The following is a 25,050-nucleotide window of genomic DNA, read 5'->3' on the forward strand; positions in this document are numbered from 1 at the left end:
CTGTACATCCTAAAGAAGAAGTATTCTAAAGGCAGAATGATGTAATCGTGGCTGAGAAGGGAAGTCAAAAACAATATAAACGCAATAGAGTGGGCATATACCATAATAGAGCAAAAATTTGTGGGAAGGTAGAGGATTGGGAAGCTTTTAAAAACCAGCAGAAGGCGACTAAAAAGCCATAAGGAGGGAATACATGAAATATGAAGGAAAACTACCCAACAATATCAAAGAGGATACCAAAAGTTTTTTCAGATATATAAAGAGTAAAAGAGAGGCGGGAGTAGATATCAGACCACTGGAAAATGACGCTGGAGTTGTAGTAATGGGGGACAATGAAATGGCGATGGACTGAGTAAGTATTTTGCATCAGTCTTCACTGTGGAGGACACAAGCAATATGCCAGAAGTTCAAGAGTCGTGGGGGCAGAAGTGAATGCAATTGCTATTGGCAGGGAGAAGGTGCTTGGGAAGCTGAAAGGTCTGAAGGTGGATAAATTGCCTGGACCTGATGGACTACACCCCAGGGTGTCATGGTCCGGTCTGTGAAGTCCGCATTCCGGTTCACGGTCCAATCCATCGACCCTTGCTCCAGGTTTTCCTGTCTACCCTGTTTCTGCTCCTGTTGAGCACTAATTGAGTCAGCTGATTCTCATTGGGGCTGGCTGCATAAATACCTCCAGAGACCAGGGCATGGCTGCTGGATTGTTCTTGTCCTTACTCTTTGTATCCCTTCCTCTGCCTTCTGTTTCCTCGCCTGAAGCCCTGCCTTGTCTTGCCAGTAACTCTTGCCTCGCTTCGCCTGTCGTCTTGTCTTGGAGCCACCCTGTACCTAGCTCCCTTCCTGTCCCTTGCCTCCATCGGGTAAGCCAGGCCGTCTTGCCATTACATATGGTTAGTTCTGTCCCTTTCTGTCCCTTGCCTCTGTCGGGTGGAGTACCGTGCCCTGCCCAGGAGGAGCTTCAAGACCTCAAGTCTCTAGTCTCAGGTCTCCAGCCTCTCCTCAAGTCTCTGGTCTCCAGCCTCGCCCTCCCTGCCAGCCAAGTCACGTCCTTGCCTAGTTCTGGGGTCTGAGCCATAGGCAAGACCCAGGTTCTGGGTCCTTGTCCAGTCTCTGGCTCGGAGTCCAAGCCCGGGCTCCTAGCTCTCTTGTTCAGTCCTGTTCCAGGTTCCCGGTTTTCGTGTCCATGTCCTAGCCCTCACCCTGTATCCTAGTCCTGTCCCTAGTACTTCAGTGTCTGTGTCTTGCACTTGGGTCTGTTCCCAGCCACCTCTTTATGACACGGTGCTGAAAGAGTTAACTGGGGAGATTGTGGAGGCATCAGTAATGATCTTTCCAGATTCACTAGATTCTCGCATGGTTCTGGTAGACTGGAAAATTGCAAGTGTCACTCTGCTCTTCAAGGGAAGGAGGCAGAAGAAAGGAAATTATAGGCCAGCTAGCCTGACCTCAGTGGTTGGGAAGATGTTAGAGATGATTAAGGATGAGGCCTCAGGGTACTTGGAGGCACGTGATAAAACAGGCCAAAGTCAGCATAGTTCCTTAAGGGAAAATCTTGCCCGACAAATCTGTTAGAATTCTTTGAGAAAATAACAAGCAGGATAGACAAAGGAGAGTTGGTGGTTGTTATGTACTTGGATTTTCAGAAGGCCTTTGACAAGGTGTTGCACATGAGGCTGCTTAACAAGATAAGAGCCCACGGTATTACAGAAAAGATACTACCATGGATAGAGGTTTCGCTGACTGACAGGAGGCAAAGCGTAGGAATAAAGGGAGCCTTTTCTGGTTGGCTGCAAGCGAATAGAAGGGATTTTGAGACTGTTACTTTTTACGTTATATGTCAATGATCTAGATGACAAAATTGATGGTTTTGTGGCCAAGTTTGTGGATGATATGAAGAGAGGTGGAGGGATAGGTATTGTTGAGGAATCAGAGAGGCTACAGTAGGACTTAGACAGATTAGGAGAATGGGCAAAGAACTGGCAGATGTAATACAGTGTCAGGAAGTGTCTGGTGTTGAACTTTGGTTGAAGAAATAAAAGCACAGACTATTTTCTAAATGGGGAGAAAATGCAAAAATCTGGGGTGCAAAGGGACTTGGGAGTAGGAATACAAGAAGAGTGGAGGGGGAGGAAGATTATTTTTTACCGGTTGGAGAAATCGCTATTCATGCCGTCAGGTTGGAGGCTATCCAGCCGTTAGGGTGTTGCTCCTTCACCCTGAGGGTGGCCTTATTGTCGCACAAGAGGAGGTAATGGACTGATGTGTTGGGACAGAGATGGAGATTGGAATTAAAATGTTTGGCCATCAGGCAGTTATGCTTTTGGTATATGAAAAAAGGATCAGCCACGATTGAATGGTGATGCAGACTCGATGGGCCAGATGGCCTAATTCTGCTCCTATGTCTTATGGTCTTGTAAATGGAGCCTTTCCTGGTTGGCTGCCAGTGACTAGTGGTGTTCTGCAGAGGTTAGTGTTGGGACCAATTCTTTTTCTGTTACATGCCAATGATTTGGAAGGTGGAATTGATGGCATTGCGGCCAAGTTTGCAGATGATATGAAGATAGGTGGAGGGGAAGGTAGTGTTAAGGAAGCAGGGGAGCTTCAGGAGAACTTGGCTGGATTGGGAGAATGGGCAGAAAAGTGGCAGATGGAATATAGTGTAGGGAAGTGTATAGTCATGCACTTTGGTAGAAGAAATCAAAGCATCAAGTATTTTCTGAACAGGGAGACAATCCAAGGTATAAAGGGATTTGGGAATCCTCGTGCAGGATTCCCTAAAGGTTAATTTGCAGGCTGAGTTGGTGATGAGGAAGGCAAGTGCAATGTTAGCATTCATTTCAAGAGGTCTAGAATATAAAAGTAAGGATGTGATGCTGAAGCTTTGTAAGGCGCTGGTGAGGTCTTACTTGGAATACTGTGAGCAGTTTTGGGACCTTATGTAAAAAAGGATGTGCTGAGATTGGAGAGGGTTCAGAGGAGCTTCACAAGAACTATTCTGGGAATTGAAGGATTATTGTATGAGAAGTGTTTGGTGGCACTGGGCCTATACTTGCTGGAATTTAGAAGAATGAGGGGTGGGGATCCCACTGAAACCTATCAAATGTTGAAAGGCCTGAATAGAGTAGATGTGGAGAGGTTGTTTCCTAAAGTGGGAGCCTAGGACCGGAGGCACAGCCTCAGAATAGAGGGGTATTCTTTTAAAATGGAGATGAGGAGGAATTTCTTTAGCCAGAGGGCGGTGAATCTGTGGAATTCATTGCCACAGGCAGTTATGGAGGCCAGATCACTGGGTGTTTTTAAGGCAGGCGTTGATGAGTTCTTGATTAGTCAGAGTGTGAAAGGTTATGGGGAGAAGGCAGGAGATTGGGGCCGAGAGGGAAAATGGATCAGCATGTTGAAATGGCAGAGAAGACTGGATGGGCCGAATGGTCTCATTCTGCTCCTATTTCTTATGGTCTTATAGTCTAAATATTGTTAAGGGAAGGTATAAACTCATGAGGAAGAAAAAGTAATTGAGGCGTCGACCTACAGTGATCTAATTGGACTGTGGAACATACTCAAGGAGCTGAAAGGCATTGACTTGCTTCTGAAAATCAAGATACTCGCCTGTTGAGCTCTTCCAATATTTTCTGCTTTTGTTATTAATCTGTTTCTGTTGCTTGTCATTTCAAAATACTTCAGGATGAAGTAAAAACCCTCCAACAATTACTGCATTAGAATCTGCATATTGAACAATCATTATTCACCACATAGCCTGATCTCTAATGTGTAATATTTTCAACTGTGAGCATACGAGCACGGGATTCATTCAACCACATACACCCACACACGTAATGCAGAATAGGTCACCTTTCATTAAAAAAAAATCATTGGATCTGTATTTCTTTGGCTTTGCTTTTTATAAAAAATGTTTTTATAAGAAATTACATTGATTACATTGATTTTTTTTTAATAAGAAGCAGCTCAAGACTGCCTAAAATGAATGCCACATTCTAACTTATCATTTCCTCTTTGCCCATGGTGCATTTGTGTCCTTTTTGTTAATTTGGGTTTTGTTTACTTGCTGTCTAGGTAAGATTTTATTTAAACTGTAATCTGCAATATCATTCATTCCATTGGACTTTAAATTTAGAGGTCCTCGATTTGCACCCAAAGCTGAATTTACATTCCAGCTTCATATAGAGCAGATAAAGACATAAGTACAACAAACATCGATAGGATGTGGCAAAGAGTGGATACCTATTCGGGCACTGCCCTCTGGAACACTCTCTGCCACATACCAGGCTTCCATAGAACCTCTTGGATCTATGCCTTTCAAATTACCCTTTCCTTCTACTTCTCTTTGCCTTTACTAACATGCGATTCTGCAGATACTAGAAATCCAGAGTAACACACACACACACACACACAAATGGTGGAGGAACTCAGCAGGTCAAGCAGCATCTATGGAGCGGAATAAAGAGTCAACGTTTCAGGCCGAGATCCTTATTCCTCTCCATAGATGCAGCCAGACCTGCTGAGTTCCTCCAGCATTTTGTATGTGTTACACTTCAACCTTACTGCCCATCTCTCTCAAAGCTTTACAACCAATTGGCACACAATAATATAAATGGAAGCTGTTAATGGTCATTGCTGTGGTATGGTCAGGTGCCTGGGGAACTTGGCTTTGGGCTGTCTGACCAACAGAGAAATGGTCTGCTTTTAACTTGTAGGTGAACCACAGCTCTTGGAGGCTGGAAACCCTCTGTTTGTTCTTTGCACAACTTCTCGTTCAATCAGCTACCATAAGCCACACTCAGCAGGCCAGACAGAATCTGTGGGAAGAGAAACAGAGTTAATGTTTCATTGGAACAAAGGGTTTCTCCTCCTACAGATGCTGCCTGAGCTGGTCCATGTGTTTCCAGTATGTTCTGGTTCTATTTCAGATTTCCAACATGATATTTTGTTTTTGATTTACGACAGGGAAGTCAAGTCAAGTCACCTTTTATTGTCATTTCGACCATAACTGCTGGTACAGTACACAGTAAAAACGAGACAACGTTTTTCAGGACCATGGTGCTACATGAAACAATACAAAAACTACACTGAACTACGTAAAACAACACAAAAACTACACTAGACTACAGACTTACCCAGGACTGCATAAAGTGCACAAAACACTGCAGGCATTACAATAAATAATAAACAAGACAATAGGCACAGTATAGGGCAGTAGGTTGGTGTCAGTCCAGGCTCTGGGTATTGAGGAGTCTGATGGCTTGGGGGTAGAAACTGTTACATAGTCTGGTCGTGAGAGCCTGAATGCTTCAGTGCCTTTTGCCAGATGGCAGGAGGGAGAAGAGTTTGTATGAGGGGTACGAGGGGTCCTTCATAATGCTGTTTGCTTTACGGATGCAGCGTGTGGTGTAAATGTCTGTAATGGTGGGAAAAGAGACACCGATGATCTTCTCAGCTGACCTCACTATCCGCTGCAGGGTCTTGCGATCCAAGATGGTGCAATTCCTGAACCAGGCAGTGATACAGCTGCTCAGGATGCTTTCAATACAACCTCTGTAGAATGTGGTGAGGATGGGGGGTGGGAGATGGACTTTTCTCAGCCTTCGCAGAAAGTAGAGACGCTGCTGGGCTTTCTTTGCTATGGAGCTGGTGTTGAGGGACCAGGTGAGATTCTCCGCCAGGTGAACACCAAGAAATTTGGTGCTCTTAACAATCTCTACGGAGGAGTCGTCGATGTTCAGCGGAGAGTGGTCGTTCCGTGTCGTCCTGAAGTCAACAGCCATCTCTTTTGTTCACATTCAGAGACAGGTTGTTGGCTCTGCACCAGTCCGTTAGCCGCTGCACCTCCTCTCTGTATGCTGACTCATCGTTCTTGCTGGTTAGACCCACCACGGTCGTGTCATCGGCGAACTTAATGATGTGGTTCGAGCTGTGTGTTGCAGCACAGTCGTGGGTCAGCAGAGCGAACAGCAGTGGACTGAGCATACAGCCCTGGGGGGCCCTCGTGCTTAGCATGATGGTGTTGGAGATGCTGTTTCCAATCCGGACTGACTGAGGTCTCCCTGTCAGGAAGTCTAGGATCCAGTTGCAGAGGGAGGTGTTCAGGCCCAGTAGGCTCAGCTTTCCCACACAAGGGGTTACAGAAAACTGGTGGAACCGGATTCAGTAGTTCCAAATAACTTATATACTGTGTATGCCAGTGCAATAAGGGCAGGAATGTCATCCCAATGACATGGAGAAGGTCTCCAAAAGTAAACATAAACACACATAAGAATTTCACAAGCGACTCATTTGGTGCTGTTTAGGTGTAGCTGAAATGCTGAGTGTTTCAGTGGTTGAGCACGAACTGGAATTGGGAGGAAGGGTTGGTGATTGACACGGTGGTGAAGTGAATATAGAGGAAGTAAGAAGACTGTCATTTCTTCTGCCCAGCTGCCCCCGGGTTATAAGTACCTAATTTATGGACACCCCTACATACTAACAAGCTCCAATAATATCATTAAATTAAAAAGCCTGACATACATAGATACTTCTATTCCTATGAGTTGCAGAATAGCTTTGTCTCTCTCTGAACTTTTGGTAATTATTCTTCCTCATCAATCTTATGTGCTTTTGATGCCATTCATTACAATACTGTGTCTCCTGGCATTTTCTTCACTCTCTAAAAAGTGCTCTGTACAGTCACTGAAGTGCAATCCCTCCAGTTAAATTGGCAGCTTAAGCCATTTTGCAGGCTCCCACAAATTCAATGAAAATAAATGATTCTTTAATCTGACTTGGTGTTACCAATCAAAGGCAAATGTTAGTCTTGAAACCTGACATCACCATACAAGGTCTTTACAGACAAGAGTACATTACAAACAGGAAAAGGTCCATCAAGCATGCTGCACTGTCAGAATCCAAATTCAGAATACTGAGAATGTTGGAAATCTGTGGACCCATTTGCACAGGGAGGTATTATGGTCTTGGTCGTGGAGCTTATTGACTAGTTTTGTGGGGATGATGGTGTTGAATGCTAAGCTGTATTTAATGAAGAGCATCTAAATGTATGTATTTTCAATATTCAGATGTTCCAGAACTGAGTGAAGAGCCAATGAAATGGCATCTGCTGTTGACCGGTTTTGACTGAAGGCAAATTCTAGCGGATCCAAGTCGCTCCTCAGGAAGGAGTTGATATGTTTCATCACCAACCTCTCAAAGCACTTCATCACAGTGGATGCAAGTACAACTGGATGATAGTCATTGAGGTAGGTTACCACATTCTTCTTGGGCACCAGTATGATTGAAGTCTGCTCGAAGTTGGTGGGTACCTCAGACTGCTGAAGCAAGAGGTTGAAAATGTCTATAAACTCTCCAGCCTGTTGGTTAGGACAGGTCTTCAGTGCTTGGCCAGCTACACCGTCTGGGCCAGATGCTTTCCGTGGGTTCAGCCTCTTGAAGGATGTTCTCACGTAGGCCTCAGACTGAAATCATAGGGTCATCAGGGGCTGTGAAGGTTCAATGTTCTGTTGGTCAAAGCAAGCATGAAATGCATTAAGCTCATCTGGCAGTGAAACCCTTGTTGTTTGGTTTCACTTTGTAAGAAGTTATGGCACTCAAGCCCTGCCACTGCTGCCCAGCATCCTTCAGTGATGCAAGTTTGGTTGGGTTATGCCACTTTACATGTGAAATGCTTTCTGGAGATCATATCTGGACCTCTTGTATGTAACACACATAAAAATTTCTGGTGAACGCAGCAGGCCAGGCAGCATCTCTAGGAAGAGGTACCTCTTCCTAGAGATGCTACCTGGCCTACTGTGTTCACCAGCAACTTTTGTGTGTGTTGCTTGAAATTCCAGCATCTGCAGATTTCCTCGTGTTTGCCTCTTGTACGTTTTTGGATTGCTAGTCCTGAACACCATCAATCTAGCCCCTCAGCAGATTGTGAATCTCTTGGTTCATCCAAGGCTTCCGGTTGGGGAAGACTTTGAATGATTTTATGGGGACACTCTCGTCCACGGGTGTCTTTATAAAGCTCGTGACAATCGTGTATTCATCCAGGTCCTCTGATGATTCTTTGAACATGGCCCAGTCCACCGACTCAAAGCATTCCCTTAACTGTTCCTCTGCCTCTCAGGACCACCACATTGTTCTGACCCCCGGCGCATTCTGTTCCTGGTTTGATTTCCCTATTTCACTCCCCTTAAAACTCCTCTGTTCTTTCCGTACCAGCAGCCAGTACTTTTCGCCTCCTACCTTTGTTCCCCTTAACATGGCACGCACTGCATAAGTTTTAAAGTCCATATCCCTGCGCTTGCTGCTCTCCCTCCGTACCCACAGCCGTTTCATTCCCACTCGTCCATCCCCGGCCCTATCCCCAATTCCGTGGATCTGGAACTTTGATGGCTGTGCAGATTTGGAGTCTTGTTTCGGGCTCTTTGCTACTCTCTCTTCCGCTCTATAACCACTTACCCCCCCCCCCGACAAAGTATATTGTTTCCTATATGATATTTCCTTGTATGGTTAGACACCAAATTTTGCAACATTAACCACCTCCGCCCCAGTTTTAAGAAAACGATTGTGTTGACGTGTTTGTAACGAGGGAATATCCCTTTAAGTGGTGGCGGAGAGCCCAAGGTGCCGGTACCGAGAGCTGGCTGGGTGTGATGGGGGCGGGGGTGCTGTGGACTGGGCCACTTACTCCGGAGCGTCAGCCGGGCGGATGAGGAAGTAGGCGAGAGGCAGGGCTGGCTCCCGCCGCGTCTGTGTGTGTGTCTCTCTCTCTCTCTGAGTGTTCCGGCTCCGGATCTCGGCCGGGGAAGTCAGCGGATGGCGTGACTCCCACTGAACCCCTTTCCCTAACTCGGGATGGGAACCAGCAGCACCGGGCTGAACCCCCCAGCGGGGCTGGCGACGGATCTCAGTCCGCCTCTGGAGGCGTGGAGCTGCGGCTACTGCGGGAAGGACTCGTTCTGTGCCCAGGGTGAGCAGCTGTGGGGAGGCAAGCAGGGAACCCCAGAGAGAATCATCTCCACAGGAGATCAGTGTATCAATGTTCTTTACTTGGGGTTAATGGCGAAGATTAAATAATACACCAATTGTATATGTTACTTAGTAATTGAAAGCAGTAACTGAAAGTGAAAGATGTTTTATGTTACTGGTGTTGATCCGAGTTTTTTGTCAACATGGCTCTAGTTTTTTCTCTCTAGTTGTTCATGTTATCTGTTGCCAGCGCTTGTGACTTGTTGATCTCAGCCGGTGGTTGTGTTATATGTTTACTCTAAAATCTGTTTCACTGCCGGCGAGTGTTTTGCTATCGGCTGCTTCGAGCCCAGTTGCCGATTTCTATCGGGTTTCGAGTTATAAACTTGAGTCCAAGGAATGGCTGGAGTTTTCTGTAAAATGCCTGGAATATTTGCGTGGCTATTTATGATTTTGCGTCCAGGTTTCCATGCGAACGTGATTCTGTCTAGAAACAGCTAACAGCTGTTTACCGATCAATCCTTCACACCTAATGCTTGGCTGGGGTAGATTTGGTGTGTCTTCGCGAAATGGCATACTCCTTGTTTGTACTGGGTTGTATTTGCATTGTTCCAGAGCTCGTTCTCCCGATCAACCGTGTTGGCGGGTTGTAATCTTCATAGTGGATGAGGACAGCTGATGGGCATGGGAGGGGGAACCTTTACCTGGAGAGCAGCTGTGCTGTTATGCTCTTGCCCTTCATTCTTCATAATGTCCATTACCACAGAAACAAGACCTTGGCCTACAAAGTTCGCGCGGACCATCGAATCTTGCTTTCAAGGGTCAGGACATTGAATACATGAGTTGGGATGTCGTGTTGCAATTGTATACGTTGTTGGTGACACCACCCTTGTAGTATTGTGTGTAATTCTGGTTGCCCCCATTAAGCTGGAAAGGGTACATAAAGGATTCCAAAGGATGTCGCCAGGACTGAAAGGTTTGAGCTGTAAGGCTGGATCGGCTGGGACTTCCTTCCCTGGAACGTAAGAGGCTGAGGGATGACCTTATTAAAGGTTTATAATATCATGAATGAGCAAAGTAGGGTGGTCACAGTCTTTCACCCAGGGGAGGGGAGTGTAAAACTAGAGAGCAGAGGTTTAAGGTGAGAGTTGTCAGATTTTCAAAGGACTTGGGGGCAAGTTCTTCACACAGGGTGGCGAGTATGTGGAATGAGCTGTTCGGGGAAGTGGTAAAGGTGGGTACAATTATGGTTGAACAATATTTCAACAGATACATGGATAGAAAAGGTTTAGAGGGATATGGGGCAAACACAGGCAAGTGGGACTAGTTTGGATAGACATGGATGAGTTGGGCCGGAGGGCCTCGTTCCACGGCATATAACGCTTTGATTTCAAGTAACCATTTACACTAATTTCATTTTTTCCCCACTTTTCTCTCCTTTCTCCCCCAATTCTGCCACAATGGGCAATTTCCAGAGTCATGTTAAACTACCATGTCTTTGGGCTATGTTAGGAAACTAGAGCACCTGGAGGAAACCCAGACAATCATGGGGAGAATATTCAAACTGCACACAAACAGCATCCAAAGTCAGACTTGAACCTGGTTTGCTGGAACTGTACAATAGCCAACAGCAATGCAAGTGTCTCATACTTAGGATGTAGATATTACTGGAAAAATACAATTTACTTATTGCCTGGCTGTCTTTTCGTGAGAGAGTACAGTGTGTACTGATTTGATATAAAATGTTTCTTATCCAGGCAACCCAAACAGTACCTCAAATCCATAACAGATAGGAGCAGTACTAGACCATTCAGCTCATTGAGTCTGCTCCATCATTACATCATGCTTGATTTATTTTCCCTCACAACCCCATTCTACTACCTTCTTCCCTTAACCTTTGATGCTCTTACAAATCACGAACCTATCAACCTCTGTGCTTTAAGTATACCCAATGACTTGGCCTCCACAGCTGTCTGCAGCAGGGAATTTATTTTCTAAAGGAACACTTTCCTATTCTGTGACTGTGCCCTCTGGTCCTAGACTCTCCCACAATTGGAAACATCCTCTCCATGTCCACTCTATCCAGGCCTTTCAATATTCGGTGGGTTTCAATGAGATCTATGATCTATACCACTGAGAAAGATAAGGCAATAATTGCACGGTTCTCTCCATAAGCAAGTTCTCTCCAAGTCACCAAATCAGCCACTTGATTGGGAAATATATCACTCCCCTTTCAGCATTGCTGGGTTTAAACCCTGAAACTCCCTACCCAATGACATCAAGGAGGTATCTTGTCCAGAAAGACTGCAGTGTTTCGAGAACAGGACTTAACACCTCCAAGCCCAAGTCGAGTTGGTGATGGACAAAATAAATATTGGGCTCATTCACCAATGCTCAAAAATCAACAAAAGAATCAGAGAGCCACGTTATTGGAGGTGGCGGGGGGAGATGGTGGATGGTGCTGTTATCATTCAACTGAAGATGTTCGGAAAAAGAGAGGGATCTACAATAAATATCGGCAGCTTGGAGTAAATGAGGTGCTCGAGGAATGTAAAGAATGTAAAAAGAATCTTAAGAAAGATTATTAGAAAAGCTAAAAGAAGATGAGGCTGCTTTGGCAAGTAAGGTGAAAATAAATCCAAAGGGTTTCTACAGTTATATTAATAGCAAAATGATAGTGAGGGATAGTGGACGGCTTTGTGCAGAGCCAAAAGAGATGGGGGAGATTTTGAACAATTTATTTTCTTCGGTATTCACTAAGGAAAAGGATATTGAATTATGTAAGATAAAGGAAACACGAAGGGTAGTTATGGAAAGTATGATGATTAAAGAAGAGGAAGTACTGGCGCTTTTAAGGAATATAAAAGTGGATAAGTCTCCCGGTCCGGACAGGATATTCCCTAGGACCTTGAGGGAAGTTAGTGTGGAAATAGCAGGGGCTCTGACAGAAATATTTCAAATGTCATTAGAAACGGCGATGGTGCCGGAGGATTGGCGTATTGCTCATGTTGTTCCATTGTTTAAAAAGGGTTCTAAGAGTAAACCTAGCAATTATCGGCCTGTGAGTTTGACGTCAGTGGTGGGTAAATTGATGGAAAGTATTCTTGGAGATGATATATATAATTATCCGGATAGACAGGGTCTGATTAGGAACAGTCAACATGGATTTGTGCGTGGAAGATCATGTTTGACAAATTTTAATGAATTTTTTGATGAGGTTACTAGGAAAGTTGACGAGGGTAAAGCAGTGGATGTTGTCTATATGGACTTCAGTAAGGCCTTTGACAAGGTTCCACACGGAAGGTTAGTTAGGAAGGTTCAATCGTTAGGCATTAATATCAAAGTAGTAAAATGGATTCAGCGGTGGCTGGATGGGAGACGCCAGAGAGTAGTGGTGGATAACTGTGTGTCAGATTGGAGGACGGTGTCTACTGGTGTGCCTCAGGGATCTGTACTGGGTCCAATGTTGTTTGTCATATATAATAATGATCTGGATGATGGGGTGGTAAATTGGATTAGTAGGTATGCAGATGATACTAAGATAGGTGGAGTTGTGGATAATGAAGTAGGTTTTCAAAGCTTGCAGAGAGATTTAGACCACTTAGAAGAGTGGGCTGAAAGATGGCAGATGGAGTTTAATGCTGATAAATGTGAGGTGCTATATTTTGGTAGGACTAATCAAAATAGGACATACATGGTAAATGGTAAGGCATTGAAGAATGCAGTAGAATAGAGGGATCTAGGAATAATGGTGCATAGTTCCCTGAAGGTGGAATCTCATGTGGATAGGGTGGTGAAGAAAGCTTTTGGTATGCTGGCCTTTATAAATCAGAGCATTGAGTATAGGAGTTGGGATGTAATGTTGAAATTGTACAAGGCATTGGTGAGGCCAAATTTGGAGTATTGTGTACAGTTTTGGTCACTGAATTATACAAAAGATGTCAACAAAATAGAGAGAGTACAGAGAAGATTTACTAGAATGTTTGCTGGGTTTCAGCACCTCAGTTACAGAGAAAGGTTGAACAAGTTGGGTTTATTCTTTGGAATGTAGAAGGTTGAGGGGGGACTTGATAGAGGTGTTTAAAATTATGAGGGGGATTGATAGAGTTGACGTGGATAGGCTTTTTCCATTGAGAGTAGGGGAGATTCAAACAAGAGGACATGAGTTGAGAGTTAAAGGACAAAAGTTTAGGGGTAACATGAGGGGGAACTTCTTTACTCAGAGAGTGGTGGCTGTGTGGAACGAGCTTCCAGCAGAAGTGGTTGAGGCGGGTTCGATGTAGTCGTTTATAGTTAAATTGGACAGCTATATGGACAGGAAAGGAATGGAGGGTTATGGGCTGAGTGCAGGTCAGTGGGACTAGGTGAGAGTGAGAGTTCGGCATGGACTAGAAGGGCCGAGATGGCTTGTTTCTGTGCTGTAATTGTTATATGGTTATATGGTTTGTTATCTGACTGGATCCATCTATAGCTTGCACTGGGAAAGCGGCATTTATTCCATTGCGAATAGCAGTGATCGGGTGGGGATCATTTGAGACAATCAAAGGTCAAAGTAAATTTAATACCAATGTACTTGAATGTCACCAGACACAACCATGAGATTCATTTTCTTGTGGGCATTCACAATAAATGCAAGAAACACAATAGCATCAATGAAAGGCCACCAGACAACAATCAGAGTGCAAAAGAGAACAAAAGGTGCAAATATGAAAGGTAAAAAAAGAACTAATAATAAATAAATAAACAAACAATAAATATTGAGAATATGAGATGAAGAGCCCTTGAAAGTGAGTCCGTAGGTTGTGGGAACATTTCAGTGATGGGGCAAGTGAAGTTATCCCCTCTGCTTCAAGAGTCTGATGATTGAGGGGTAATAACTGTTCCTGAACCTGGCTCCTGTGCCACTTTCCTGACGGCAACAGTGAGAAGAGAGCATGGCTTGGGTGGTGACGGTCCTTGATGATGGATGATGCTTCCCTGTGACAGCCCTCCATGTTGGTGTGCTCAGTGGTGGGGAGGGCTTTACCCGTGATGGACTGGGCTGCATCCACTACTTTTTGTAGGCTTTTCCATTCAAGGGTGTTGGTGTTTCCATACCAGGCTGTGATGCAGTCAATATACTCTCCAACACTCACCTAGTTTGTCGAACTATCAATTTAATAGTTCATCCTTATTTTTACCACCAACCAACTTTTTAGACCATGTTTTTTTCCAAACTGAATTCAAATGGGATTGCAGGTTGAGTGTCCTGGATTATAGACCATTACACAGCAATGCTGATGAACATGGATAGTTTAGTGCAATTTCTTTCCTCTTCAAAGACATGCATGTTCATTAGGGATCACTGGGCATTGATGAGATATCTTAATGTTCTATTTTTCCTTCTTAACCCAGATGACCCTAGGGTGATCACAGACTCAGAGAAGCTTTGATTTTGTGTGAAGGGTTTTGGGAAGAGATGAGGAGGGGTTATGTTATTGCTTAATGTGGCTCAGTTGTTCACTTAGCATTTTGTAGTGTTTTGGGTTGTGTATTGGTTTCAGTGCTACATGGATATGCCATAACGCTTCACGGCAAGTGACAGGTTTGACATCCAACCATATTAAATGAAATACATTCCGTGCCAGATGGATGTTACATATTTTAGTCTTAAATTAATTAGTTTTAAAATATAGGTTGGGTTAAGACCCAAAATCAAAGTAATGATGTTTGAATCATGTCGAAGTATATATATAAAAAAACAAGTCCTGGATGGTTTTCTTTAGAATATGAAGTCACGGATTTTTTTTTGAAAAGTCATAGTTCATCCTTAATTTATTTAAATTTGAACAGATGATAGAGAAGGCTAGTGGAACAGTATTCTGAATATTCTGAACTGGGACTTTGGTCCCGAGTTCCTTTTAGATCAATTTTATGGTTCTTTTTCATGTTTCTATGTGGCCAGATTATATGAATGAGTTTTCACCAAGCCTGCTGTTTATTTTTAAATCCTCAAACTTTGCTGCTTACTGCAAAGGGTCACTTGAAGATGCTGCTTAATTCTGTTTCCAACTTTGCTCCATTGTGGTTTAAAGTGAACTTTTGAGATTTAGAACTCCACCTATGAAGCTACATATGTGAAATACTTGCTGTTCCACTTCCATTGCATTGTTCAGTTCTATTTATGACAGCCTCATTTTTCATCTTTAAGGCATTAACAAAAAAAATGGTGAGGTGTTGCTGGAGTCTTAACTCTCCTAGCTTGGGTAATAATTGACCCAAGCAGCATTGGACTATTGCTGACAGCTAAGATTGCCACCATTTTCTATTTGTACTCAGTGGTCACTTTATTTGGTACACCTGTACACCTGCTCATTAATGCAAATATCTAATCACCAATCATGTGGCAGCAACTCAATGCATAAAGGCATGCAGACATGGTCCAGGGGTTCAGTTGTTGTTCAGACCAGACATCAGAATGGGGAAGGAATGTGATCTAAGTGACTTTATTCGTGAAATGATTGTTGATGCCAGATGGGGGGTTTGAGTATCTCAGAAACTGCTGATCTCCTGTGATTTTTATGCGTAACAGTCTCTAGAGTTTATGGAGAATGGTGCAGAAAAACAAAGAAAAACCTAGTGAGTGGCATTTTTGTGGGTGAAAATGACTTGTGAATGAGAGGGAGGTCAGAGGTTAGAATGGCCAGACTGGTTCAAGCTGACAGTAACTCAATAACCACATGTTACAGCAGTGGTGTGCCGAAGAGCATACATGAATGCACAACACGGCAAACCTTCAGCAACACACACAAAATGCTGGAGGAACTCAGCAGGCCAGGCCGCATCTATGGAAAAGAGTGTAGTCGACGTTTCAGGCCGAGACCCTTCAGCAGGACAGCGAACCTTGAACTGGATGGGCTACAGCCGCAGAAGGCCACGAACATGCTTAATAAAATGGCCACTGAGTGTTTATTCTGGCTTACAATTTCTCAGTCTCGTGACAAAAAGGACTGATTTTTTTTCTCTGCACAACTGTATGAGCTGCTTGAAGAGTCTATTGTTTAGGTGATGGTTATTTTCAGAGTCTGCTTCATTCCTCACACTGGTCTTGTGTTGAGACCTTGCAAGCAAACAACAGTAGCCACAGGTTGTGAAGTGAAGAATGGACTGGGGAGTAAATCCTGGCCCTGTTTCTTGCAATCTCGGGGTCCTCTTAAGGCACTTTAATGTCCTCCGGTCTGCTACATGCCCCAATACTAGAACAACCTCAGCTTTTTTGATACCAGTTGATGGATCTTATGTGTATGTGAATGGAGAATGGCATTGGAGACTTGACACAGAATATCTTCTCTTTCTTTACCCCCCACACACCCGAAAGATGTGTTCAAGTGATGATTAAGTGAGAGTTTTATCTGTATGTATTCCGGTCTAATCCACATGGTGTAGATGTCCTGTTTTTCAGACCCTCACACTGGTGAAAATGTGGCTTCATCGAAAGACAAATTAATTAAGTACATTCAGAAAATAAAATATTGCCATTCAGTGCTTGATTTTCTGAGACATAGTAGTAAGCATATGATTAATTGCAACTCAAAACTCCCCAGCAGCGGAGAAATGGGGACTTTGTCACCTCATGTCTCGGTCTATTGGATACTAACTGACTGGGATTTGGTTGTATGTTTAGTCAATAATCTATTACCAATGATAGGAAATGAACTGTCTGAGCTGTGGGGTTTTTATCCTACATTACTTTTGTAAACTCTCAGGTAGTCCTCCAAGCCTAATGCACAGGGCTTCCATCTCCGTTACCTCCATTGTCCTGGTAACGGAGCAGGTGTAACAAGGGAGCACGCACTTACACACACAGTGGAGAATGTTGCCGCCGTCACCCTCTGCCAACAGAAAATACCCAGGGCAGATTTCATAAGAAATTCACCCCCACGGTGAACTGCGTTCAGCACAGCGATGTCAGGTACAGGTAGGGCTGTCACCTTGCAGCTTCATCAATCAAGGTTCAGCCCTGATGTCTGGTGCTGTCTGCATGGAGTTTGCATGTTCGCCCTCTGATTAGATGGGTTTCCTACCAGTGCTTATGAAGATGTGTGGGCTGGTCGGTTAATTTGTATGCAATGTGTATGTGGGTGGTAGAATCTGGGGGAAACTGATTAGAATTTGATAACAGGGTAGGAGAATGGAATTGTTCTGTGAGATAATATAGACTCAATGAACTGAAACAGCCACCTCCTATTCTAAAGGAAGTAAGAAAGATGAAAATATTTTGGAGATGCAGCTTACTTTATCTCTCAGGCTACCGTTTCAATTTCTCTGCAATATAATTTAGCAGGGAGCAGCAGGAATGGGAATATAGACATTGAAATATATATATATTCGTGGTCCAGAGATTCAGAAGGAAAACGTAGCCAAGAAGGTGTATGTGAAGGTTGGTGTTGTGTCAGTGGAACACAGGAAGCTCAGGGGAGACTGTCTGAGATGTACAAAGTTATGAGGGAAGATATGATATGGAGCAAGGTTCCGAGGATCAGCTGCTCATCTTTTATTTGGCCATGTTGCAGCTCTCAGGGGTTAACATTTCAGACCATTAAGTAACCATTTTGTGTTGCTGGATATTTTGATTTCAGGTTGTTTCCCAGTTTGTTAGCTCTTCTGCCCTTTACTGCCTGGATTTAAAGTAATGATATCTTTGACCTGAATGCTATCACTGATGGTCCCTCTGTTCTCTCCACTCTTCCCTTTTCCTACAACTACAATATGTATGCTTTCTCGCTTTTTTACAGTCATTGAACAGAGATATTGGCTCCACTTCAGTTCTGCAGGATGCTGCCTGATCTGCTGAGTGCTTCTGACATTTTTAGTTTCAGGTTTCCAGCATCTGCAGGATTTTTATCCAACTGCCCAGTCATGTTGGCTTTACTGAAATATGACTAATAAATGTTCTTCAATACACTGTTCAAGAATTTGTGTCCTTTATGTTTTTGCATTGATTATACTAGTTAATATTTAAGTAATAAAATTTATTTATTTATTGTTGTGCAAATCAGAAATTTAACTGCAGCTTTGCTCTTTCTTTCTTTCCCAGACAGCTTGGAGGCTTGTAACTCACTCCTACAATGCGCCTGATTTGTTCTAACATTTTAGTTTAACTTGTACTGCACATTTGATGATCCTTCTAACATATCACCCCTCCTCACAGCAGTGATTATTTCTCACAACCAAACTGGTCTCACCCAGAACCCAACCTCTCTACACTTCTGTAGAATCCCACTTTCCAACCTCTGAAATTCTTGCAGCCAGAAGGATTGAGCTGAGAAGTGGGCAGGAAGCCAGAGCCAGGATACCAGCCAAGTTTAGTATTCGGCGAGAGAGAGGAGGGAGAGGCAATGATCTACTGGTGGAGGTGGGGGGAAGGAAAGTGCGTGTGTGTGAGAGAGAGAGAGAGAGAGAAAGAGAGGATTCCTGCTGATTCTGGCCTACAGGGAAAATTAAATAGCAATGCATACATTGTCTACTTCAGGACATTTGGCTGCCTCCTACCAGCTTTGGGTTTCATAACATGCAAACCTTCCCTGACCTTTGGCAAATATCTTATTACAGTGCCAAGATCAATAGTTATTACCACATAAAGACCTATGTCTGCTTGATGTGGGTCCTGCCATGTTAGAAATATCCCTATGTACATACATGACTTAAATGCCAAGATTTGGTGATATTTGGCCACCATGAATGGGGAACTGCAGAATTTGGCAACATATGGCATTCAGAATGTTTTAAATCCTCCAGAAATTCCACATTTGTCTTCCTTTGGCTGCTCAGGATCAGTACATTGTGTTCAATAATTGAATCTATTGACAGTGAGCCACAAACACAAACCTCAATACAAACCCTGTAGCACAACATGCAGGTACAGAAGGAACATCTGGACAAGAAGTTTTTGATCCTTGGCAGAATGTCAGAGAAATGTCATATTGGCAAACAACCAACTATGCAGAGACTGATGGATAGGAAACAAGAAATCCATTGTTCCTCTGGGGTGGCTTTTTGTCCAATTATTCCCAAATATCTGAATCCACATCATTTGAAGTTCACCTCTACTGGTGCACTTTCTTTCAAGTTGGGCATAGAAAATTATTGCATCTTGGGAAGCAGTAATAGGGACCACACATTTTATGTGGAGCTCAGGGGAAAAACCAGTTCCTGTGAATAACCTTCTAAATTCTTGAACTTGAGATTAATTGGTGTACGTACCCCTGGCACTCACTCAGTCCTCTTTGGGTCTGTTACTGGCACTCGTGCAGGCAAACTAGTCTCCATACCCAAGTACTTATGAAGACTTGAGCATTTCTGTCACTGGGCCATTGGGCTGATGTGAACTCCAAGTCCTTGGGTCAGTGTGGCTCAACTCCCTTGTCTTTCAGTTCCTATCTGATACCTCTAAACTGTCTTTTCTTTATACTTCCCTTATGTTGTACAGTGTATTTGTAGCGATTGGTCTAAAGGCTTATTCTGTGTGCAGCTGGATGTTGTGAGTTGCAGAGCAGGTAAGGCCAGGTGAAAGTCACATCTTCAGGTTTGTGGATCAGTGAATACTCAGAGTTACCCAGCATGGAAACTGGCCCTTCAGAGCATGGAGTTCCAAATGACCAACAACCACACAGACACTAATCTTTATCTTATTCTGCCCTCATTCCCATCCATTCACCAGGAGCTATTTACAGTGGCTGATTAACCTACCAAACTGCACATCTTTGAGAACATGCAAATGCCATGCAGGCTGCACCTGAGGTCAGAATTGAACCTGGCATGCTGGACCTGAGAGGCTGCAGGTCTAACAAAAGTGCCCAGTATTGGGCCCAACAGATGCACCCAATTGCCACTTGGCTCTGACAGGAAGGGTGAATGCCATCATCCTGTTGAACATGGCTGTGTGTTGGGTCAGAACATAGTCAATGTGACTCACTGCCCATTCTTGCCCTACACCTTGCAAGGACTGTAGCCACAGTGGGCTTGTGTAACTGTGCAATTACTAGAAACCTTGAGGCCTCAGTTGTGCACCTGCCCTACCAGCAGAGTGAATCCCTGTTGGTAGTCAGGATTCCGTGTAACACATTCGAGGTCCCACCCACAACTCTTACTGAAAAAGGCTTTTTTCACCATCTTATACACCTCCTCAATAGGGACAGTCAGCTTTGTGCTTTGGGGAGACCAAGACCTACAAACCTGATTGAGTTTTATGAGGAGGTGAAGAAGAAGATTGAGGGTAGGGCAGTGGATGTTGACGTTGGTAAAGCATTTGACAAGTTCCCTTGTGGGAGGCTGATACAGAAAATGAAAGTACATGGGATCCAAGGAGACTTGGTAGATTGGATTCAAGATTGGCTTGGCCATAGAAGACAGAGGGGTGTATATACTGTATATAGTTTGTTAAGTTAACACAAGAATGGTGGCGTTACAGTCAGGATGTGGGGGTTTTGGAGAAAGCGCAGAAGTAGTTCAGGATATTGTGATACAGAGTTTTGAGGCAAAATGGTGACAATTTCCTCCCCCACCTTCCCCGCCACAGATCCTGCTCAGCTTGCCAAGTTCCCTCAGCAAATTGTTGTTTCACCAGGACATAGCAAGGATTAGAGAGCATTAGCTACAAGGAGAAGCTTGGCAAACATAGATTGTTTATTCTGGAGCACTGGAAGCTCAGGGGTAACCTGATGAAGGTTTCTATAATTATGAGAAATGTAGATAAGATAAATAATCAATGTCAAAGGCCAGAAGACAAGTGAGAGGGGATAGTTTAAAGGAGAATTGAGACAAGTTTTTCTTCCCCCACAGAGCACTCGGTGCCTGGAATATGCTGCCGGGGGAAGTGGTGGAAACAAATACACTTAAAAGACATTTCCACAGGTACATAAACAGGCAGAAAGGATTACAGGTTGATGGGATTAGATTAAATTGGCACATGGTTAGTGTAGATATTGTGGGCAGAATGGCTTGATTCTCTGCTGTACTTTACTATGTTATAATCAGTCATTTAAAGATAGTTTAACTTTGTTTAAATAATGACAAATATATAAAAAAGGTTTTATATTAAAAGACATCAAATTGCTGTTACTAGTTAAAATATAACAACTTAAAAGAAAAATAAATATTTAGCTGAACCTTACAAGGCCATGGTATAAAGCTGAAGGCCCAGATACAAAGTGTCTCCATGGAGATCAGTGGTGAATCCAGCGGCAGAAGGAGAGGCCCTGTGCAACTGGAAAAGCCTCAGCAGGTCAGGCATCATTAGTGGAAAGAGATGCAGATAATGTTTCAGGTCTGAAACCCCTCATTAGAACTGGGACAGAGAGAAGCAAGTTAGTTTAGGTAGTGGAGAAAGTTGCTGTGAGACTTTAATTCACCTTCCCACAGACACTCTGATCTTATTCTGTGGCTTCCTGCACTGTAAGAATGAGACCGAATACAAGCTTGAGGAACATTGCCTCATCTCCAACTATTGCAGCCTGCAGGGCTTGGTATTGAATTCTACAGTTTTATAAACTGTAACTTGATTTGTTTCTTTTTGTATGAATGCTAATAATTTTTCCTGTCTTTTTTTAATATATAAACATTACACAAACAATTCAAAATCAGACAGACAAAGATACTTAATCTTATTTTTTCACCTCCCCCTCCTGGTTCCATCTGCCAATCACCCACAAACCCAACTCACTCGATCCCTGATGCTCTTCCACCACACTCCCCCACAGCTTCCATTAACCTCCTCCTCACCCAGCTCCACCTATTGCTTGCCAGCTTCTGCCTCACTCCTCTCCCTCGCTCTTTATACTGGCCATCTTTCTTCCACTCTGTCCTGCTTCAGGGCCTCAACCTGAAATGTTGACCATCCTTTTTGCCTGCACAGATATTGCCTGACTCACTGTATTCCTCCAGCAGATTGTTTGGGTTCTTTTGCCCCAGATTCCAGCATCTTCAGTCTTCTGTGTCTCTCTCAATCTTATTTTAATTGCCCCATTATTTCACCCTACCAGAGAATTTTTTTTTTGTTTTATCAGATGCACCTGATCTGCTTTTTGTGCATTCTGCAGTGCAGGCGCCCAGGACCTGCTCACTGCTGCAGTCAGTCAGCTGCTCTTGTGGCAGAAAACAGCAGACTAGAAACTGTCCACAGGTCAGTAGTCTGTTCTGGCTGATTATCACATGAAAGTTAAGTTGGTGGAGCAGATGCGTGGAGAACTGGCTTGTCACATTCCAGCAGGTTAGTTCTATTAGCAAGATGTCTTGACATTAGCAATATTCAAAAAAAAGAATGTTGCAGACGCAGGCTCAGACTCAGACAGGATGTGGATGTGGCCCTGCTTGGTAAAAATCCTAAAAATAACCTGGCCTCAGAACCCCAGTTGGCAAGCAGACAGCAGCACTCCTCGTGGTGGAACTAGTCTTGGTATTAAGTGTCTTATCTCACAGATTATCTTCCAAAGGCGCAACGCTGTTACAAAAGACACCTGTGACAGAGGGTAGCACAACTCAAACATTACAGGAAAGACGCTACTTAAAAGATTTCAGTGCTGATAAAGTTTGAAAGTGTGCATAGTCAGATCTAATTTGGGTGATAAGTGTAAAGTCAGATTTGCACAGTGTGTCTAGCTTTTGTCTCAGTGTTTCAGAAACCAAATAGAGAAGGTGATGCTCACCTTAAGTGAAGAGCTACCAGTACCTTTCAATCTGCTAATTTGCTTTACCAACACTATTTAAATTCTGGTCCCAGATGATGCTTTCCTGCAGGAAAAAAATGTACGTCCATACAATTCATTATTGGTGGCAATTCATTTATCTTTTAGACTTTCATACTTCTGCCACTCTAATGCTCCACATACCTTGGTGACCTCCGCCATCTCTCCTTGAGTTTGAGTGCCCCTATAACCACCGGCACCCCCACTAGACCACATCGCCCAGTCTCTTTTTTGCCTCCACATATTATGTTTGCCACAGACTGCTCCCACTGGGTTCCCTCCCCGCACCGTTCTTATCTGCCCTCCCCACTTCCCTTAATTGATGTAATGCTCTAGCTTCTTTCCTATCAGATTCCATCATCCTTTGCCTCCACCTATCATCTTCCCTCGCTTCTCCCATCTGCCAATCACCCCTTCCTCACCTGGATCCACCTATCACTTGCCAGCTCTTGCTCCAACTCTCCCCCTGACCCCTTTATACTGGCTTTTCCCCCCAACTCTTTCAGTTCAGTTTCAACCCGAAACATTAACTATCTATTTCCCTCCTCAGATGCTGCCTGACCCACTTTCTTCCAGCAGTTTGTTTATTTTGCTCCAGATTCCAGCATCTGCAGTCTCTTGTATCTCGTACCCTATTATCACCTTATCGGAAATCAGTTAATCAGCTGCTTCATTTTTGTTATTTAGGCTAGTGATCTTACTTACCATTTTAGTCATTGTTCAAGTCAGAACAATGAACAATTGACTTATTTTGAACCTCAGTTAGAATTCATCCAATGCAGGTTTTCAGGCAAAGATGAGCAAAGCCACAGTAGCTGGAGGAGATCTGGGCATTGCAGGTGAAAGAGATCAGGGCAATCGAAGCTCTTCCAAGGCTGTAGATGATAGAGCTCCACAATGGATCAAAGGAGCAAATGATGAAGGTTACTGGGTCTGTTGCAGGAAGGAGAGAGAATGTCCTTGAATGGTTGACCCTATTTATTCTAACAAAGATAAAAATTATTTGTCCCATGTAGAGTGCATATAAGAAGTATTCACCCACCCCCCCCATTGGAAGTTTTCATGTTTTATTGTTTTAATCACATTGGCTTTAAATTGGCTTTTTTTGACACTGATCAATAGGAAAGTCTCTTTCATGTCAAAGTGAAAACAAATTTCTACAAATTGTTCTAAATTTATTACAATTATTAAACACAAAATAATTGTCTGCATAATTACTCATCCCCTTGAAGTCAGTATTTAGTAGATGCACCTTTGGCAGCAATTACAGCCTTGGGTCTGTGTGGATAGGTCTCTTTCAGTTCTATCTGGACACTGCAATTTTCCCCATTCTTCTTTACAAAACTGCTCAAGCTGTGTAAGATTGTGTGAGGATTGTGAGTGAACAGCCCTTTTCAAGTCCAGCCACAAATTCTCAATTGGATTGAGATGTGGACTCTGACTTGGCCACTCCAGGACAGTAACTTTGTTGTTTTTAAGCCAGTCCTGTGTAGCCTTGGCTTTGTGCTTGGGGTCATTGTCTTGCTGGAAAACAAATCTTCTCCCAAGTCATAGTTCTCTTGCAGACTGCATTAAGTTTTCCTCCAGGATTTCCCTGTATTTTGCTGCATTAATTTTGCCATTTACCTTCACGAGCCTTCCAAGGCCTGCTGCAGTGAAGCATCACCACAACATAATGCAGCCACCACCATGCTTCACGGTAAGGATGGTGTGTTTTTGATGATGTGCGGTGTTTGGCTTATGCCAAACATAGCATTTAGTCTGATGGCCAAAAAGCTCAATTTTGGTTTCGTCAGACCATAGAACCTTCTTCCAGCTGACTTCAGAGTCTCCCACATGCCTTCTGGCAAACTCTAGCCGAGAATTCAAATGAGTTTTTTTTCAACAGTGGCTTTGTCTTTGCCACCCTCCCATAAAGATGCGACTGGTGAAGCACAGTGCCTCCCATCTCAGCCACTGAAGCTTGTAACTCCTCCAGAGTTGTCATAGATTTCTTAGCAGCTTCCCCACTAGTCCCCTTGTATGGTCACTCAGTTTTTGAGGACAGCCTGCTCCAGGCAGATTTACATCTGTGCCATATTCTTTCAATTTCTTGATGATTGGCTTAACTGTACTCCAAGGGATATTCAGTGACTTGGAAATTTTCTTGTATCTATCTCCTGACTTGTGCTTTTCAATAACCTTTTCGCAGTTGCTTGGAGTGTCCTTTTGTGTTCATGGTGTAGTTTTTGCCAGGACACTGACTCGCCAGCAGTTGGATCTTCCAGATACGGGTTTATTTTTACTACAATCAATTGAAACACCTTGACTGCACACAGATGATCTTCATTTAACTAAAGCATGGGAAAAGTATCTACATATTGGGGAAAGT

General features: G+C 43.6%; 1 protein-coding gene across 1 annotated transcript in view; it reads left to right on the forward strand.

Annotated features, from left to right (window-relative positions):
* The first annotated feature begins 8,690 nt into the window (after window positions 1–8,690).
* Window positions 8,691–25,050, forward strand: part of LOC134341007 (arginyl-tRNA--protein transferase 1-like) — a 99,899-nt gene continuing 83,539 nt past the window's right edge. Inside the window, exon 1 of the mRNA XM_063038697.1 lies at window positions 8,691–8,959. Coding sequence (XP_062894767.1) covers window positions 8,845–8,959 — 115 coding nt within the window. The 5' untranslated portion in view covers window positions 8,691–8,844. The remainder of the gene's footprint in view (window positions 8,960–25,050) is intronic.

This window comes from Mobula hypostoma, chromosome X2, assembly GCF_963921235.1.
Source record: "Mobula hypostoma chromosome X2, sMobHyp1.1, whole genome shotgun sequence".
In the NCBI taxonomy this organism is placed as follows: domain Eukaryota; kingdom Metazoa; phylum Chordata; class Chondrichthyes; order Myliobatiformes; family Myliobatidae; genus Mobula; species Mobula hypostoma.